General features: G+C 38.4%; 2 protein-coding genes across 2 annotated transcripts; one reads left to right on the top strand and one right to left on the bottom strand.

Moving 5' to 3' along the window:
• Window positions 1-1,091: 1,091 nt before the first annotated feature.
• LOC103703365 (transcription factor bHLH144-like) lies at window positions 1,092-4,398 on the bottom strand. The gene is made up of 4 exons (XM_008786202.6): window positions 4,120-4,398; window positions 3,906-4,002; window positions 3,574-3,756; window positions 1,092-2,654 (listed from the first exon to the last, which is right to left on the bottom strand). Exon 4 carries the CDS (start codon window positions 2,296-2,298, stop codon window positions 1,558-1,560), a length of 741 nt encoding a protein of 246 aa, XP_008784424.1. The 5' UTR covers window positions 2,299-2,654; window positions 3,574-3,756; window positions 3,906-4,002; window positions 4,120-4,398; the 3' UTR covers window positions 1,092-1,557.
• An 8,305-nt stretch (window positions 4,399-12,703) lies between these two features.
• LOC103703364 (uncharacterized) lies at window positions 12,704-19,396 on the top strand. Its single transcript, XM_008786201.6, has 4 exons — window positions 12,704-13,039; window positions 13,180-13,276; window positions 17,778-17,892; window positions 19,071-19,396. Exons 1-4 carry the CDS (start codon window positions 12,844-12,846, stop codon window positions 19,128-19,130), a joined length of 468 nt encoding a protein of 155 aa, XP_008784423.2. The 5' UTR covers window positions 12,704-12,843; the 3' UTR covers window positions 19,131-19,396.
• Window positions 19,397-21,394: the final 1,998 nt, after the last annotated feature.

Below are 21,394 nucleotides of genomic sequence, written 5' to 3'. Positions count from 1 at the left end.
TGATGGGTGTTTACTCAAGTTGAGACAGCTGCCATTTTGTTAACAGAAGTTGCTTCTCTAAAAGACTTCGGAGTTCCCAGCCGCCAATACTAACAGCGACTCATTTATTTAATAGTAATCAGGGGTTATATGCGATGAGCCCACACGGCCTTGTCATGCAGAAAATGCGACGGCATCATAAACGAGTAGATAATTAGCGTACATACAAGCATGACTAGCGATTTGACCTCGGTTTGTCCGACACAGAATTTTAGCTTAGATTTGCAGCCTTTTTATCGTTAATCGGCCCCTCACTAGAATTACCTGGTGGAGTCAAATTCTAAGGAAATTTCTGAAAAACAAAAAAGAGAAGACAAGCTAAAATCAAAAGCCACTCGCGAAGAAAACTGAGAGAAGGAAGCCCCTGCACAAAGCTTATATCATTTGAATGAAGCCAATGTCATCTCAAAAAAGAAGCAACATGACAGCGTGTAGAAATCTCAAACTAGAGCAAGAAATGAACAAATCTGCACCAGCTACAATACATGAAAAAGGAGGCCATTTCTAAGGCCAATTCCCTTGCAGCTTCTCCAGGTACACTGCTTACAATCTCAATAAGAATGACAAGAGAGAGAGAGAGAGAGAGAGAGAAGCAACAGACTATCAAGTACAAGGGGACAAGGCCTCTCAAGAAATGGCAGGGCTTTATCCAAGCTTGGAGTACACCAAAAACCTACTAGGGAAACTCTGATAAAGCCCCATCACATGGGGTTCCAAGGGCTTGACCAAAAGGACGCCACGTCCATCATTGCTCTCAGTTCAACTGTCTCGTATACCAGCTTTTGCTTGCTTCTTTTCCAGACTCTGAACATCAAAGAGAGAAAAGAGCCAGGCGTGGGTGCTACCTGGTCATCTACCATTATTAGTGTTTCTCCGCGAGGACTGACTTGCTTGTCCAGAAAGGAAAAAGCAGGTCCATTCTGCCACAAATTAACTAACAAATAACAGCACCTTAAAACAACAGCAGCACCATAAGACAACACACGGCTACAAGTTAAATAACACTAATAAGAACCCAGTGAACATAGACATAAGATACCAAAAGGCAGACAGATGTAACCGAGGCAGAGAATTTCATACTAGAATGACCACCAAAAGGATGTCGAGCTTATAAAGGTTGTGGTTTGGCCAACATAACATAACAGAAAGATCACACATGATCTTAAGCACTACACCATTGTAAGAAAAGAAGAGGCAAGAAGAAAAGGCATAGCCTTGTAAGAACAAAACCACACACTATAAGCATCCAAAAACCGTGGGCAATAACCAAGACCCACCACCAAGAAAAGGTGTGCACCTCCACTCCTTTGCTTCTTTTGCCCCCTAATGCCTCCATCCAATCCAGTAGGCACGCAGAGCTTCCTTCCATGCTCTCATCATGGAGCATAAAGCTAGCGTATGTGGGGCATAAATAACACAAGCAACATACAGCATCATGATAGTTTATGCTTTTAGATAAGGATGCAGCTCCCATTTGGTGCTTTTAAGTTTAGTGAGACTACCACAATGCCCGCCATTTCAGCTGTCAAGATTCTGCACTCCAAGCTTCTTCACTTCCACCTTGAGGGATTTCAGGTACTTAACAGCCTCGTCCAGAACAGCAGGTGTATCCATCCGGTCTCCACCGGGAATGATTCCCCTGAGTGTTTTAACCATCTTCTTCATTTTCTCCCTTTTCCTCTCGCTACCGCTGCCGCTGCCGGCATTAGTAGAATTGAACTTCAACTTGCTAGATCTCATTCCATCCGAAAATGAACATGAAGAATCTGGCGAACTGCCGCCGCCCCAATTGCCCGGAGTCCGGCCAGTGCTGACCACATCATCATCTTCTTCTGAACTCAGCAATGCATCGATATCTTCTGCATCCTCTATGTGAGGCGAGGAATATTCTCCTGCATTGTAGTAATCTCCAACCGTACTTTTGCCAGCTTCATGCGCATGAGCTCCATGGACGCCAAAGCTCGAAGAGCCAAAATTGTGGGCTAACGAAGGGTGGAACATGACCCGGCTTTTGTTATATGTCTGGTCGAAGATGACAAAGTTCTTAGGACAGGTTTCAGAGGGCTGGAACTCAACTCCATTAAGCGGAACAGGGAATTCATGATGCTTCATGCCTGTGAGAGCTTCCCCAAAGGAAGGTGCAGCGGCAGAAGCATCAGTATCACAAGCACCAGCAGGAGAGTCAAGAGCACAGCTGCCCGCTTCATAACCACGAGATCGGGAAGCCTTCTTAGAAAAGAATCTTCGGTCTCTCTGCATAGGTCTCTACTGACTTTTTATCAGACTACCACGCTGCTATTAATGGGAGCGATCTGACCTGTATGTAAACCTTGGCCGGATTTAGCCGCTGCTAACAAGAGTGATCTGAAAGTACTAAGTTGGAAATGTTGAAATTCTTCAATCAAACATCTCTGTCAGCGTAGCCATTTGAGTCTAACAAGTGCAGAAGAGCTTATCTTTCATGAGTTGGTTCTCTTCCTGATTTGATTTCACCAAAAATTTCTTTGAGATGGATCGAGTAATGAAGGAACAAGAAGGTGCTGCGGATCAACTTACGATCAACCTACTAGTTCAATCTACGTGACAGGCTTAAGCAACTGGCGGAAGTACTCAGCCTACCATTTGGCATAGAAAGTTGTCAGGCTACTGCAGCTTTCAGGCTTAGACAACAATCATAAAGAAGAATTCACACAGAAAGAAAATCAAAAATTGCATATATAACTGACAAAAAAGAACACATAGATTTCAGCATTATTATGGATTAAATAAAATAAAATGTCTACAACCTAGATATTAGCTGCAAAAGATTCCCCTATATAAAACAAATTAATTCAGCAGTGAAGTAGAGCAGCACCCTATGGGAATTCTTGAAACTCATGGTTTAGAGCTATCCACATCACTGACAACAAAGTGCACAGTGTCCACTTCATCAGCCTATGAAAAATACAACAGCTAAAGATATACCAACTGGATCATAACCAAAAGTTGATTGGTTCGTTAGTGGAGGAAAAGAAAAAAATGCAACAAAAGTCGACTGGTTGGTTAGTGGAGAAAAGGAAAAATTCAACAAAAGTTGACTGATTAGTTAGTGGAGAAAAAGAAGAAAACATGCCTGCTTAGGATTCACTCTATTGAGAACTTTCTGTATGCCCACACGAATGCTTTTCTCTTGTGGCTGCAGCCCAAAAGCAGCCGTGATAAGAAACGGAATATAACGTATGTCCACTGGCTATCAAAGAGGACGGAGATGACTAAAGAGGCCATAGATGGAGGTAGCAAAGACAATCTAATTGCTTGTTGATACTGTGCACTTAAGATTAAAATGAACCTAAACATATGGAGTTTTTTTTTTTTTTTTGAGCAAAACGGTGGACTAACCACCAAACCCATACACATATGGAGTTACAGGTTAGACACTTCAGGACAGAATGACAAATTTTTCTACAGTATAAAAGCATAACACCAGAAACATAGTTATATCAAAAAGGAAATGATGTGTTCAATTAAACTGATAATAAACCTCGCATAGTTCACCTGACAAACTTGCATCAACTGATAATAAGCAATAATTCCAACGCTCATTATAACGTCTCCAGCCTTCTTCACTATCCGATTTATCTTCAGATTGACCGCAACGTACATTCTAACTTCCTCAACTCAATATAATCAAAATTCGGCGAACAGAGAACTCCCGATGATCAAAATCCACGTAGTCAACTGCGCACAAGATATAACTCCATAAACTTCCATCCTTCTCCCAAAACGCCGCACATGAAAGCAGATAATCCAAGGTGCTTCTATTCGAGATGTGATATGGATTTAAAGAACTCGATCGAAATTGAAAGAAAGAGAGCAGGGGATCATACAGAATGACGCGGAAGAAGACGACCAGACGCACGCACTTAGCGAAACAGTTGGCCGTCCACGACACCCACGGCATACTGTCCGATTTCAGCTCCTCTTCTGTGATCCAACATAAACTTAAATCAGATTAAGAAAGTTTTAAAAAGAAACCCACGGAACATGAAACCGAAATACAAAAATCAGCATCGGAATGAAATCCCAAAAAAACCCCACAACCTGGAAGCAGAACGGAGCGAAGCGAGTTTGGATTGACTCCACTTCGGGACGAACGGGAGGTGTTGAGATGCAAGAGAGAACAGGGGTTTCTCCAGGGGACAAGCGGTGGAGCGCCAAAACTGAGATACCGAGGCCGAGGGCGCAACAACAAAGACGCTAGTAGTATAAATCCTGTTGTTGCCCGCTGCTTCTTTTCACAGAGGGTTTATTTAAATGGTATGGAAGCAGTAATAAATGAGGCGTGGCGTGGGAAGGGGGAGGAATGGATGGGCCTGGGAAGGCGTGCCCCGAAGCCACCAGCGAGTATATAGGGAAGCCCGCCGCGGGCTTCCCTTCGGATGCCGACCGTTGGATGGGGCCCTCGGGAAGCGGGATCTCCGTCGATCGCGGGTGGGAGGACAGCCGTCGGATCCAGCGCGCGTGCTACTAGATCCCGGGGTGGGGCCCGGCGGATCTGGGGGGACAGGCGGAACGTGGCGAGCCCTGGCTCATGTGCGGCTGTCGGAGAGAGAGTGGCCATCATGATCATCATGGATGTAGTCGTGTAGAGGAGAATGGGGGGACCACCGGGGTGTGGATACGGAGCGACAGCTAGCGTAGAGGCATAGCACGCGCGGCCACTTCCGTTTATAGTAACCAAGCGCCCGGATTGATGGGTCTATTCCATGGCTACATTGGGTATCATTTCCTGGTTTCCAGCGAGGATGGTTCTCATTTTTCTTGACAGGAGGGAGAAAAATAAGTGCCATTAGCTTCACTGTTCTTCCTGCTGGACTGGCTAAGGGCAGTGATTATTGTACCCACCCCTGTAACGCCATGATCACAAAGTCTCGGAATCATGAGTAATTGGCTCAGGAAAAAGGATCTGTGAGGCAGAAGAAATATGATGACGGGACAGTCAAATTTCAGAATGGCTATAGATTATGGGAAAGAGACTGAGATGGGGTTAGCCTTTGGTTTTTGCCCAAGATTTGTTTTAAAGATAAGTAGAATATTTTTATTTTTTTGGTAGAGTTCACAGTGTTAGGTGGCATTTACAATTGACTCATGATAAATGAGATTAATATGCTAGTAGTTGCACTAAGAGAAAAAGGCACGGCTCGATTGCAGTGCTGCCTACAATGTCCACTCTTTTGCCACTGTTTATTTATCTGTATATTTACCATAACATCTCAGCAACCTTCATAAAATAGGTACCGAGCACCAACAATAGCATTGAAGATGACATAAGATACTCGAACATTAAGAGTTTGTGAAAAATTTGTGAACAATTCATGTGACATTATAAAATTTTATTCAAAAAAAAAACAGAGATACTATTTTAAATTTTTGGCCCAGTATAAGTATCCAATGCATAGCTGCTGTAGAATTAAACATATGTTTAAATCCTCACATGCTTTTTTTATTTAAGCCTCGACGTTATTGCTAAACTAGAGATTCAAATTCATTCAAATCTAATCACAATATCACAATCGACTTGTGGTCGGCCCTAATAAGCATGTGTTGCAATGTTTCTTATTCCACGTAGGCCATAAGTCGGATCTGCTCTAATACCATTTATCACAATCTAGAACTTTATCCAGAAAAGCTAGCCATAAAGTATTATTTTAGATTTTTTGACCCTGTATAAGTACCTAAAATCTATCTGATATATAGTTGATGCAAGACTAATCACATACCAGCATGGATCCTACAATTCATAAAACTTATGAATCATTTTTTTCACTAACATCCAAGTTTGGAAATAAAAAAAAAAATAATATTCAGAAAAAAACCTATGACCGTTCAAGGCTTATCTATAATTTAGCAAAGCATCGTTATCTTGCTTCTACCACCATCTAAGTCCCCAGTGTTTGCTTATGCTTGAGGTCTACATGAGAAGGGACCATTGTTGATAAGAGCATGTGAACTGGAGCGTTCTGATAAGTATATGCTGCATGGGGCCAGCGGGGCCGGTGATGGGGCAAAAGAATCCCTTTTTCTCCCTCAGGTGGCATCTTATGTTCACGCCTAATCTCGATGGTCGATAGGCTTCTCAAATCTCTTTCGGTTCTAAAGAACTCACACGCGGATTGTAAGAAAATATAAAATATGTAAATAAATCTATCTCATCCTATCAGCTTAAGCTTTTGAGATAAGTGATGATTTCAATATGGTATCATAGCAGAGATCCTTTCAAATCATGTCTGCACACTCTTTAAGTCCATTATTAAAAATTTTACATGTTGGACTTACTCATTAAAAAAAAATCCGGCCCATATATGAGAAAGAGTGTACAAAAATATAAAATATATAAATAAATCTATCTCATTCTACCAGCTTAAGCTTTTGGGATAAGTGGTGATTTCAATATGGATAATAAGAGAGAAACTACCAAGGTGTAATTGGTTGCTTTGCAGAAGAGAGTGTTGTTACTTTGTTAGGGTTCTCAATGAGCTGAGACCGGATTAGATCGGGTCAGGTCCAAGTTTTGATAAAGGAGAAAAAACGAAGAAAACAGTAGGGCTCTTGGGCTTGAGGTTTTGATCCTGGACACTGAACCCGAGCTTGGGTCCAACCCTGCCCACTGTTTCATATGATTTATAAAAAAAAATTTGTAAGAAATAAAGGGTGGGAATGCCCTCAATTGGATAATTTGATGCCACTCCTAGTGGGTGCCAACACACACAGCTAAGTCCACGCACCCCAAACTTTTTCATCATAATATATTCTTCTTCACTCAAAACTTAAGATATTTTTTCCATTACATCCTCTTTAAAAGATACTTGATTGGCATTCCTGAACGGGAAGTGGACATCATACATGATTCCTTTTATCTAACGTTTTATATAGCTCCAAAGACATGATTCCAGAACTTAGGTGCTCTTAGATCCAAAAGATCAATGCAGGCATGATTATATTCCTTTTGTGTTTTCTGATGTCTATTATGAATCATAATTTATGATTCATTATGCTCAGAGTTTTTATTTTGCACTATTTAAAGTTAATGAGCCAATGTAAACCAAGTTTCATATGGTTAAGTCGATGAATTAAGAACTTATTCAGCCTAATATTTTTTTACTGAATTTGATATGAATCCATTGTCCGATTTAAGTGGGTCAGCTGAAGAATAATCCGGGACAAAGCATTTGCCATGACAACCTAAACAAAACACTTCCAGAAGATATTAAAAATTACAAATCAGTCCCAGCATTTAGAGTTGTCCTTTTTAATAATTAATAGTGTTCGCATTAAGCAAAATGCCATGTCGTTACTGCACAATATGTGATCTAGCTGTCAACACATTGAGGGTATTATGATCCAAGCAATGTCAAGTAGACAATATTGATTGAAAACTTGGGCATTTTGTAAGCAAGTGTTGGTAAACAATGAGATCAAGTAGCGGAATAGCTTGCACATAGGGAAACTCAAATTTTGAGTAGGCTGGTATCCATTGTTTTCTTAGTAGAAGTATTGTAGACTATGTCCAAATAGTTTACTTTTGAACATTTGTAATTTGAGCAAGGCTTCTCCCTATCAAAATAATAACAATAACAATAATAATTTTGTATATTTATTTTAAAAATATAAATCAACATAATATATTAAATTGACATGAGTTGAAATCAAATGGATAAACTAATTTTTCTAGTAGTTATGGCAAGTTTTGTCCTATACTTAATTTGATTAAGAATTAAGAAGTATGGACAAGTTAGTTCAAAACCAGAGGAGAAATGAATTATCTAAAATGAGTGTTATGCCTTCTACTACACTTTCAAATGCTATAGGCGATCTATAGCTTATGGATTTAGAAATGGGAAAACTTTTCCTGGAAATATCACAGCCCTTTGAGAGTTTTGATGGCTTCCTTAACTGGGTATTTGAGGGTTTACTTTAAATTGAAACCTTGATTCGTCACGCTTTAATTCATCAAGCGAAATATTAATAGGGTAAACCTTGATGTTTGATTTGATTTATTTTGTTATATTAAATAGATAATATGTGCCATGGAACAATCGAATCCATAAAACAATAGATAACCAGAACATCTCTTTCAAGAAAATTTGTTGGAATACGATTGACATGAACAACATTAAGTCGTACATTTTCTTAATCATCATTAATATTTGATTGGATTATGATTGTTCCTACCATACAAGCAAGATGCATGAGCAAACCAACTATATACATTTTAAATAATTTAGTTAGGGAACATTTTATATACTTGATAAGACTAGTATGCTTGAATGTCATATGCACTTATTATCTAAGACATACAAATCTTATTTAACATATTAATGGACTCAACTCTTCATTAAAAGAAGAGCATGTAGTACTTAAAGAAGTTAAATGTACCATGTGCAAGTAAATCAAATATTTATAAGTAATTTTAATTACTCTAGACAAAGACCGAAAAAAGGAATTCTATGAGTTGCTCCACATTGCTGATTAAATAAATAACAAGTAAGGAGTCGAAGTTCTAATCATTGTTAAGAATGCAAGAAACCCTAGACTTGAAAATTCAAAGAATGTTAAATTAATTATACATGATGATTATGCTTGGTATTTCAAAATTAGCTTGATTTTATTTTTTTATAAAAATAATTTTGAAGTGTAGATGCTTTCAACACTAAAAGAGCAAAATTTAGATGCTTTCAAGTGTAGATCTATTCTTTAATTTTTTTTAGAAAAATACCTCTTCAAGTTAGGAATGGCAACGAATTATGAGTTAGGTAGGCCATTCCATGTACTTGCCTTAGGGCAAATAGAGTCTGGGGGCGAGGCGGGGTAAGTAGAGTTAAATAGAGTGAATTGGACCGATCGGGTTGGGTAAAGTTATAAAAATCAATTTTTTTTAAATACAAATTAAATTTTTTATCTTAGGGAGGGGATTTGTGAATATATATATATATATATATATATATATATATATATATATGCAGGTCGAGTTTGGGGCAGGTTTTACTATTACCCATATCCACCCTATTTGGGTTGGATCAGGTTGGCTACCTGATGGAATTGAGTAAATTGCAATCTTTACTCAAGTTTGGGCCATTATATACAAAAGTTTAAAAAGTGCCCCTTAGCCACCATAACTTCAAATTTGTTGCAATTGGCGCACTAATCCATCTCCATAACAAAATGTTATCACGTGAGGGTCACTTGTTGACTTAACTTTTATAAAATTTCGAAACTACCCTTCTCGTTAACTTAGCAAGAGACTCTTGTTTTAGCATGAATTAAAAGGAAGTGCTTTGATATCTGTGTAGGTGGATGAATGACAAAAGGTGGAGGACTTTGAGATCTGTGCAGGCAAATGGATGATAGAGGATGAAATGCTTTAAGATCTATGTAGGTAGATGGAGTGCTTTGAGATCTATGTAGGCGGATGGATGATAAAGATAGAGCGCAACACTTTGAGATTTGTGCAGGCAGACGAATGACAAAAGATTGAGCACTTTGAGATCTTGCATATAGATGAAAAAGGATAGAGCACTTTGAGATCTGTGCGAGTAGATGGATGACAAAATGAGTGCTTTGAGATTTATATAGGTGGATGGCTGACAAAGATGGGGCACTTTGAGATCTATGCAGACGTATGGATGATAAAGGATTGAACACTTTGAGATCTGTGCACATGAGTGAATGATATAGGATGGAGTGCTTTGAGATCTATGTAGGTGGATGACTGACAAGGATAGAGCACTTTGAGATCTATGTAAACGCATAGATGATAAAGGATAGAGCACTTTGAGATATGTGCAAGTGGATGAATGATATATGATAGAGTGCTTTAAAACCTATGTAGGTGGATGAATGAGAGAGAATGGAGTGCTTTGAGATCTATGCAGATGAATGGATGATAGAGAAGTACTTTAATATCTGTGTGACAGAGGATAGCTTGCTTTAAGGTCGGTGCAAGCGGATGCATGATGGAGGATGGTGCGCTTTGAGATTTGCATAGGTGAACATATAATGGACAACATGCTTTGAGAGGTGTGCAGGTCGATGAATGTGAATAGATGGAGTGCTTTGAGCTCTATACAAGCGGATGGATGATAGAGGATGGAATGCCTTAAAATCTGTGCATGTGAATGAATGATCGAGGACAGAGTGCTGTGAAATTTATGTAAGTGGATGAATTATAAAAAATAGAGCACTTTCAGATCGCGTGAATGTCATGATCCATCCTCTCTAAATCAAGGATATTTTGATCTTTTTTTCTCGTTCCGTTAACGATGCCAGAATCCATATAAATGGTTAGGCCATATTGCGACGAAGATGAAATTTCGGTGGCTAATTAAATTTTTTTAAACTTTTAGGATTTAAGTAGAATTGGCCCAAAGGATATCTCTGTATATTTTTCAAAAATTATTTATTATTTTTAAAAAAGAAATTATTTTTGAGAAAAAAAAGTCGTCCATATTATAATTGTTATAATTATTCAGTTTTAAATATTTGGAATTAGTACCCATGGTAATATAGTATGAATCCAAAACCTCTTCTTAGTGGACGATGCAGTTTGACTAACGGGAAAAGTTCGAGTTCAAAGAAAAATAATTATCAGACTACTAGCATTACTTAGAGCATTTTAGCGGAAACACAGTCAGAATCGAGCTTCAAGCCTAGAAGCATCCATTGATCTGGGGTGCTTGTCGGATACTTTAGTATTTTGACAAAATCTACCTCTTGATGATACCCTTAAGTAGTGTTTGGTATGAGGTGATGAGCTCCATATTAAGAATGATTTGGGTGGCAGTAACAAGATCACCATATTTTATTTCACTATAGTGATCCTATATGGTGGTGATTGCTAATTACTTGCACTTCTCAAGTCACTATCTAACCAAGCGATAGAAAATCCTTCGTTAAGGATGGGTATCCAAAATCACCATAGGATATTGATCTTAGATCCAAATTTGGAGACAAAAATGATCCTTAATTGAGCAGAAAAAATTGGTATACTAAATACCATTAATATATTATATCAACATTTTATATATTATATTATATTAATATTACATATACAATATTTATAATATAAATTTTATTATAATATATTTTCAATCATATTATCATCAAATTATTATTTAATTTTATTTTTAAAATATAATAGAAATATATTGTTGTAGTCTATAGCGATATTATAAATTATTTAATAGGTTACTTCTATTTGACTTATTTTACTATTCAAACCAAATATTAGTACTAAAATAATAATATATGATAAGTATAAATAAAATTTTAATTCTATAATTTATATGATTAATAAAATATAATTTTATTAAATATATCGTAGATAGTTTTGGCATTATATGGTCAATAACTTTGAATTCTCATAAAATACCAAATAGATTACTCATAGATATTTGAGAATCTTTAATTATTGAAATATAGTGTGTCAAATACAGTGATGTTAGATCATCAAAGATTAGATTAGTTCTAGATATGTATTGTCCATAATGTAAGATCATCATATTAAACCTATTTAGGTCATCAATGGCCACACTTTAGTATAGGGGTACAAATAGGTTGGGTCGAACTAGATCATGAGTGAACCCCAACCTAACTCGATTCTTTGTTTAGGTCTTAATGTTGAACTTAGACCCAATCCAATAGAAGATTGGGTTGGATTGGGTCGGGTAAAGTCTATTGCTAAAATTTCTGACCCAACGGGTCATTCGGGTCGGGTCTATATATAACTCGGTTCTAATCCAAAAAATTTGGATTCGGCTCAGGTCTGATTTATGCTCGTGTCGGGCCAAATGTATCTAAAAGAGTATGACTGTGTCTGTAAAGTAGAAAGTAGCCTCAATGACTTTTCTTTTGGATATTGAAGGACAAAAAACTGCAAACGAGATAAAGTTGAATGGCTAAAAAATAATATGCAATACTCATCAAATCAGATTATCTAGGGAATGGCCCATATCTTCATACTCAAGCCTTTTCGAGCCCCAATTGTTATTTTATTGCCACAAATGTCTATTATTCTTTAATAAATCTTGAAACCCAAGTAATGAAACTGCATAAATCATTTTATATTTTGAATTAGAGCTATAAACTCAAGATACAAAATACTGCTCATATACAGAACATGCACATCAATCATAAGGCATAACTTAGAAAACAACACATTTTCAGACTTTTTCAGATCTAAATGGTTTTTCAGGTTTGGTTTGGATAGGGTCGGGTCTTTTTGGAAATCCAAAATTGCCTAAAATTTCGATGGATCAGGTCGGTTTGGATCTGAATTCAGTAAATCCAGACCCAATCCGAAAAATGGAACAGACCCAATTTTAGAATTCGAAACGGCACTATAAGTCCTTCAAAATAGGTCGAATTGAATTTAAGTAGGTTGAGTTGAATCGAATCATGGGTCAACCCAACAGCCTTACCTTAGGGCAGCGAAGAAATGACCCATGATGCCTTTTAACCGGATCCGAGCGCGCTTCATGTGAACCCGGCCAGCTAACTGTACGGCGAACCAGCGGCTCTCATGAGCCACGTTGACGCGTATCAGGAGAAGCAAACCGCGTCCTCCCGTATACCAGCGGGCGGTGCGGATTTCTTGACGAGCGTCAGATTTTGCTTTCCCCGGCGTTAACAGCGTGCAGGTAAAATGCGATGGAGAAACTGCGTCCATCTCCATCGCGTCCCGTCTTTCTCCTGCCGTTGATCTAGAAGTGCCCAAAATAGTCCCGCACCAATAATACACCGTCCTCCCTCCCTCCCTCCGAAAGAGAGATGGCAATGATGGGCGGAAAAGATGGGGAGGGCGATCCGACAAAGATCTCCGTCGAGCATCCTCCTCGCTACGGCACCTTCCCGCCACCTCCGCCGCCGTCATCGTCCGCGCCTCTCCTTCCTCAACCTCAATATCCTCCTCCTCTTACCTACTATCAGAACCCGCAGCAGCCGGCCACCTATCACGCGATCCAAGGTTGGCGTCTCCCTCCCCAATTTCTCATCTTTCCTTGGATCTCGCACGACCCGTTCCTATTTTTTTGTCTTTGAATTCAAATATTCTGTTCTAATTTTGGCGTCCCTTTTGTTTCGTCTCCTTGGGAATATATGTTTCAGTTGGGTATCAGACGCAGCCCTATCAGGCGCTGGTGGATGGCATCCCCATGAGGGAGCCGCCGCTGCCTTTCTGCGGCATTGGCATCGGCTGGGCATTGTGAGTTAGAATTCTCTAACTCTTCTCTTCAAACTTCTTTTTTTCTTTGTAATTTTGGACTCACAAGTGATCGCTGTAATGCTTCTTGTTCATCACTTGATTCAATTACCGTTTGTGAGAATGATCTTCAGGGAGTTGCATACGCTTGTTCTGTACTCGTTCCTAGGTACTAATGATTTAGATCCAACAATCCAACTTGTTTTTCTTAGACGAACTCTGTGTGGATGCTTGATATGATACTAGTGTTGAGGTAAAATTCTATTCATTAGACATCACCATATGATACAACCATTGAAAACGGAAAAGCTCCATCCTTGAAGTTATATGAACCCCGTTATGCCTCCAAAGCTAATAACAAAAGAAAACAAGTAACGTTTTGTCATAGAAAACAAAAGTGTATAACATAATTTAATGACTAAAACCTATGCCTTTTTGATGTGTATAGCGTTCACGTTATTCATATTCAATTCGGATGCTATGTTCCGTATGTTAGTCGTATACGTGGCAAACTGATGTGTCTTTTTCACTGAATCCTCATTGCAATCTCTATCTCATATTCAATCAGTAGGTTTTGCTTCCTACGGCCTCCATATGCTTATTTGGAGTGTTTGACTTGGATCTTGTAGAATCGCTTCATAGAGCCTCTGTACCAAAGCATTAGGTGCACCAACAATAATCACATCTTTTATTGAATCCCTTTCTCATGCCTCGCACTTGCCCTCCTTCTCATTATCTTTCTCTATATGTACTCAAATCACTGCTACCATAATCCAGTTACGAGATGTCATAGAAATTGACACAATTTTTGATGCGCCCCTTCACAAGCGCTTTGGAATGTCCGATCAATTGGAGTCCGGATTTCTTACTCTAAAACCAAAATGACACGGAAAGGCTGCATATAATTTATTTAGGCTGATCTAGATCTTTCTTTTCTACTAACAATAAATAATAACAAAGAAAAGCAATTGAACTGTAAGGAAGCAAGATTTGATATGAGTGCTCATTCTTGCTCTATTTTCAGATCTAACTTCTCAACCAGCTTGGTGAAAAATGAATTTTTTGTGTTCCCCTATCTATAATAATATCATAGAGCAAGTTTCGCCGTCTCGGTACCGGACTCCATGCTGGTCCCCATACCGGTGCCACGCTAGTATAGTGTCGGTATGGTATGATATGAAATTTTTTTGGTGTACCAAGTGTCGATGCGCCATCCATATTGAATACCGGTACCGAACCAAAATGGTACGGCATGCTCTGTATCGTCGGGTTTGGCCCGTACGGCATACCATATCACATAGCTTTCTTTACCATGCATCTGTATCTTAAAGATGCTAAACAATAGTTTATGTGATTTGGTTGTTGCTTTTGTACAACATGACTCTGAAAGGATTCTACATCCTCAGGATTTCTTTCTGTTGATGTCATCTTTTTCTGAGGAGATGTTTGAGAAATATGCCCTAATCTACCACAAATATAGCATCTCACTCTCTCTTTCTTGTCTTGATCTTTGGAACTCTCTAGCTGCCTGGCTGTTTTCTGCTTCCGACTGGCTTTCTTTGGAGGCGGCACTGACGTGGGTTGTTAGCTTGCTGCCCTTAGGTTTAGCTTGCTACCCCATTAATAGACAAGTACTTGAGACCCATCGTGTTATCTTGAATAGAGATCTGCAGTGCAGTTTTGTAGTTTGCCACAAGTGCCTATTTGAGGTTAGGAAGACCTTTCCATGTTTTAATTTGTACTTTTCTTACTTTAGAGAGTGCAAGTCAGTCAAGGAATCCTTTGTAGCAATCTATCAAGGAATCTGACTTTTACTGTGTGGTCAGCCCACAAAAAATCGTGTGAAACTCAAGACATTTTGCTGATTATGGAGAGAACCCACGGGAAGCTTGTCACATTTTTATAGTTTCCAGCTTGTTTCCTTCCTTTTTGTGGCCCTTATAACTTCCCACAAGCTTTGGAACCCCTAATTCGCTGTTTAGCAAATAACGTCCAGTGTCCTGCACAGCATATGACTTATTTCTGCTGTGGAAATCAGCATTTATGGTCCAAGGTTTCTAAAACAAGCTGGGTACTGTCCTACCAGTGGTTCTTCCAATCAATATAAATGAAGCCAAGGTGCATGAGGATTTTCAATGGAAATTGATATTCAACTGATGGTGGAAATTAACTCTGATAAACATAAATTGTGGAAACCATTGGTGATAAATGGAAAATGTTACAATGGCAAGAAAGGAGTTTCCCATAGAATTTAAATTCAAACATCCTAATAGAAGATCTCCATAACTAACAATGTTGACAGAAAGTTATTGCTTTTGCAAATAAAATGCAACTTAAGCTGTGCATTTAAAACTTGCCATAGTTGCTGCCAAATTGATCGGCAACAGTGACTTGGTGTAAGTAGTAGAAAAAGAAATCCTATTGTGGAAGGTGAAAGGAAAGGGATGCTCAACTTTGAAGGTAAAGGCATTTATCTGGTTCCATTGAATGCAACAACATGATTGTGCAACAACTCTTTTGACAATGCTGTTGGGATGTGGAGAGTGCCTGGTTAATAGCAATTATTGTGTCTTGTCACCCATGAGTTGAATATTGCTTGAATCTATTCTGAGATCAAAACAGAATTCATTATTCTCATCTTGGCCTTGATGCTATACATTTTTAGGTTGTGAAACTAAACTAAACCATGATTTAGTATTTATGGTACGAAGTTCTTGTGATCTTTAAGTGGAGTATTAAATCATTGTTTTCCTTGCTTTTGATAGTGATGTATAGGGCTTCTTATCACACCTACAATGGATTATCAGTACTTTGTATGACATGTTTCTACATATAAAGGATCATAGAATTACTTGAATGGTACCAGGGATAACTAACATATTCATGTTTTTTCCCAAGGCATAATTGTTTCGGCATCAAAATTGATGATCTGCTGTCTTTATGATTTCAATCAATTAAAATGCACAAAGTTTACAAGAAAAGAAATATAGGGGGTGTTTTATCTATGCCTCAGGTGATCACTAGATGAACGGTTTCAATTAGAAGACATGATATCTTTTGTTTTGATCCATTTCATCCTTTTAACCCACTTACATTTTGGTATCTATGTGTGTATATATACAAACCATATATATATATGCATTTATATATAAAATATACAGATGCATATAATCATTTATTCATTATCTAGGCTCCAAGCCATGCTTGGGCTAATCAAGGGTAGCCCATGCACTTCTTTAATAATTTAGGACCTAAAATTTAGGTCTTCAAATGAACTGGACGGAGATAGGTCCTAAGGCTTTTTGGTCAATGAATGGCCTGGACCATTAGCATGCCTGGTGGGTTGTGTTTCTGTAAGTATGCCTGTCTAACGTCAGTATTTATATGAGAGCTTATCAAATAAGCAAAGTAAAATATTTTCATTTTGAAGTTGATATCAGGATATACATGAACAATCTTCAAAAAGAATGCCTTTTCCTCATTATGGAAGTCCCTATTTTGCAGCATGCTTTGTAATATATGCTTGTAACATGTCATTCTTTTTTTCTCCTCGGTGGTTGGATTATTTATAATGCTTAAAAGTTTGAAACTTTGAATTGATTGCTCACCCGTGCTAAAATAAACCTTGGATGAGATAATTTTTACACTAGGCTTCTTACTAATTTTCTGGTAAAGCAGGCATTCATGATGGAAGATATTCATCTTATCTTGCTTCATAGGTCATCTAAATTTCAACAGCAAATGCAATCATGATAGAGTTGAGCATGACCTTTTCTTCTGTTGATGAAAAAATTGTTGTTATCAACACTTAGATTGCAGATGTTTTTATAATAAAAATAGTTGCTTGCTATCACAACTCTCTCTCTCTTCCCCCCTCCCCCTTCCCTCCCTCCCCCCCTCCCCTTCTTCCCTCCTGCCATCTTCATTCTTTTATTGTTTTAGTAAGAATTTATAAACTTGTTGCTAGTTGATGATGCATGCTCGTGCCTTATATTGCATTTTTTTCTTCTCCTTCCTCTATGTCTAGTCGTAAATCTATATAAATAAACAAAAATGTCTACATGTACATGTACGCAAATTCATATCAATATTATAAGCAACAACTACTATCATACAATTTGTTCTATGTATTCAATTTAAAGCTAGTCCATTTCGACCTGCTGTGGTTGCAATACGCTGTTTTAATGGGATGACCTACTCATCTCAATACAACTTATGACATATCACAACTACCATTATGATAAGTCTTGGTTTCACTTGTTAATGTCATCTATATTCAAACTTTGCCTTAGCATATAAGTAATTGGATAATGATGTTGCATGTCACTTATAGAAAAAGACCAAGCATCCACATAATCGCATTGTGATTTACTTCATACTGCATATGTGCATGCGTGCATGCTTATTTTGACATTTATACCGACATCTAGCGTATTGTATATATGTTGTCAATCTCAAATTTCTAGTGAATATGCTGACACAAGTTGTTCTTGTTCTATGTAAGGTTCCTATCTGGTTTTGTTCTTGCTGCAATTCCATGGTATGTTGGCGTTTTCATTCTACTGTTTGTTGCTTTAGACTACAGAGAGAAGCCAGGGCTGGTTGCATGTACAGTTGCGGCAAGTATCTATCTCACATCTGAATTTGATACTTAAGATTTATTGGCTAATGTTTTTGGTATGTTGATTTGTTCTATTCATTGGATGATGCTCTTATTCATAAAATGGTTTCCGACGTTGGTACTCTCACTCAAGGATTTAAGTGCTGGTGGCACAGGGCATGCCAATCCAGTATTAATGAGATGTATTGACCCATCCTGAACTGGCATGATTCAATAACCTGTGATGCACAGGGTACCAATGCGCACATACATGTGTCTTGCTGGCACTATCCTGGTCCAGTTCAGCATGACCAGCACAAAGCAGCAATTAAAATCTTGCTCTTGCTTTATTTAAATGCAAATTGCTTAATCTCTATGGGTTTGTAATTTTGATAACAATATATGGAGTCTATCTATTTGTCAGAACTTGTCATTTTAATTGGTAATTCTTGCTCCCACTTTGTTTAAGTGTAAACAATTGCGTAAACTCTATGGATTTGTAATTCTAATAACAATATATTGAGTCTTGTGTTTGTCAGTACTGTCATTTTTACTGGGTCTTGTCCCATCATCAAGGTTATATCATGTTTTCAGTACTCATTTGTTCTTTATATGTATCAAATTCAAAATCTATAAGAAGAATTTAATAAGACAGCATGATATAAAGATCATACGAGTTTTTTTTTTAAATTTATTTTCTTTTATGGGATCTGCTTCCAGGTACTCATTAAACTCACTCTCTTCTTTGGTCTTGACCCATCCAAGAAGGAGGTTAATTTGCTTTGTGTAACCCTTCTTTTCATGCCTAGTGCTCTATCTGTATTTCCTGTAAAATTTATATTTGTGCAGTACAAACGATATTCGAGTCATTTATAGTAACATGAGTTATACCCTTGTGCATCATGAATCTGGCTTCATGGATCAAGTCTTTAATGCTTGAAAACGCCAAATATCAGAATAGTGATGTTTTCAACGCTTGGGATATGGGGCTGCGCAAGTACTTCAATGGACATCTGTGCAGTGTGCATCAACCTCTGATTTTTCTTTTTGTTGCTGATATTGAACGTCGGTGCAATGATTTTTAACTATGTTTTGTGTGATAGCAATCATTTGATAGTTCTCTCGACGAGTCCATAATGCATAGTTTTTGGGTACTATCTGCAACGTTTGTTGATGATTCTATTTTTCTTTTTGCAGGCGGTTCTGACATTATTTCCTATAATTCTTCAGGCTTTTAACTTTCATATTTTCTGGTGATCTTTCAAGCCATGTGTATGTAATGGATACTGAAGTGATGTGTATTCATTCACTTTCTGTCCTGACTGCATGAAATGTAAGCTTCTTATTTGGTGTTTTATAGTTGTCTGACAACTGTATGTAGATGGAATTTAGCATGCTCTCCCCATTATGCAGCTTGTAATCTGTTCTGCCAGACTTATGTGACTTACCATTACGAAAATGATGCTTGTATAAAAGATTTGTAGATTGTGCATTTAATATGTCAGATTTTCTGTTCGGTGAAAGAGATGAATGTTTCAGCATCTAAAATACTACTTTTTCTTCTTTGATTGTAATCACCAGTCATTTTTTATTGGTTGTAAAGAGCAGCTCTTCTGAGTTTTGTTCTTTGATGGTCACACACACACACACACACAGAGATACATATACATATACATATATATCATGTAGAACAGCCTTGTTTTCTCTGATACTGTAAGTTGGGTGGCACAAGTGAAGGCAACCTAGAAGGAAGTACTCTTAAACTAGTTGAGCTAGTGGGGCTTAAGAACTTTATTTTGCTTCAAAGTCTTTAAGTAAACATGCTAGCTTCTCAATGCCTCGCAAAAACTCATTCATCAGTTATTTGTTCATGCTCATTTATTCTGGTAATCTGTATCCAACTATGGAGAACCGCTCTTAGAAATTGTTATACGCTCCTATAATGAAAGCAACCGCTTAAGCGCAGTTTAGCTTTCGGCTGGATTTTTTGGCAGAATAGATATAAAAAAAATAAGCACTGTTACAATGGCCTTCATTGTCTATTGTTATGGGAAATAGTCAGAACATTTGATTGCTCCACTGTTCAAAGAATAAATATTTTTAAAATTAATGCAGAGATCTAAATTTTTTAAATGATATTGTTGTAATTGATGAATAGTACAAAGTCAAACAATGGCTTTTTTTGTGTGTGTACCGACGACTCACTACATCAGTCGTGAGTACGCCTAAAGTGATCACAATACAAAACACGCTCTTGTGCCACCGGCACGTGCTCCAATCCTTCTTAGAGGACACCTTCAGAATGGTGTGCTGCAAAAGAGGTGATCTAGTCTGCCGCACTGTTTGCCTTTCGAAAGACGTGGGCAACTCGGAACGAGTTCAGCTCTTCCACAAGATAGCAGATATCATAAACAAGAGGGTGCAGGTCTGGCCTGACATATCTGCTCCGAATCCAGTCGACCACTATGACCGAGTCTCTCTTTAGTAGGACTCGCCGAGCATTCAGGTGCACTCTAGTCTGAACGAGGTTCTTCCATGCTGCTCGCAGCTCCACTACTGGGACAGACTCATCAAAGATACACCGTCCTTCTACTGTAATCAGTCTAGAGTCGTGGTCTCTGATTGCAAAACTCACGCCGCATCTGCTCCCGCCCTCCGAGATGCTACCGTCAATTCACCTTGAAGAAACCGAGGGGTAGGGGCTCCCAGGATACCATTGGTATCATTGCGTACCTAGACGCAGAAGGAGTCAAAGAGAAACTCCAGATGTCCCTGTCACCTTCAGGTAGGCTCACAACTGCAGCGCTCATCAACTCGGCTGCATGTGCTAAGGCTCTATCCACCACTGATCTCAGGTAGAACCCTCTGCCCTCAAAGATTCTCACATTCCTGTCTAGCCAAATATGATATGCCACATATGCCCATGTCACTCCTCTCTCCGCCATAACATATCTCCGAGCAAAGTCTCTCAGCTTTCATTTCAACAGCAACATTTCATTTAGAATATATGTATGATCCTGAACGAATAAATTAAAAAAAAATTCCACCTAAGAGTTGCCAATCCTGTGATGCACGGGATTAAAAGCAAAAAAAAAAAAAAAAGGGAAAAGAAAACGTAGGTACTCAAAAGTCTAAAGGACAAGACGTCCATGAAAATCTAAGCCGTTCACGCGCAAACACGATGTAACATTTCCCTTCCCAGTTCCCCAGTCCGTTGCACTCCTTAAAAGGTGACCCACGTCCCTCTCTTTTTTTTGATTGAAAGGGAGGTGATGCCACCCCGCGTCTCCCTCTCACGGTAGCACAGTTCTCCACGTCGCTCGTCCTAGGCCTCAAACAGTTCCTCTCACTGGAAGGCACCCACTCCCCAGCTCCCTCGACCCTCTTTTCCAAACCTTTCTATTGTTCACAAAAGGTTTCTTTGATCAAAGCTTTTTGATTGAGAAAGCATAGCATGCCCTTTTCACATAGCAAGCGCATCATGCTTATAACTAAGTTACCTAGGGTTGTTGCCAACTTGC

Source organism: Phoenix dactylifera, chromosome 5 (genome assembly GCF_051530095.1).
Source record: "Phoenix dactylifera cultivar Ajwa chromosome 5, Ajwa_hap1_PhDact_Kaust_v1.1, whole genome shotgun sequence".
Lineage (NCBI taxonomy): Eukaryota > Viridiplantae > Streptophyta > Magnoliopsida > Arecales > Arecaceae > Phoenix > Phoenix dactylifera.
The sequence above is the reverse complement of the archived record's forward strand: the minus strand, read 5'-3'. Positions and strand labels throughout refer to the sequence as shown.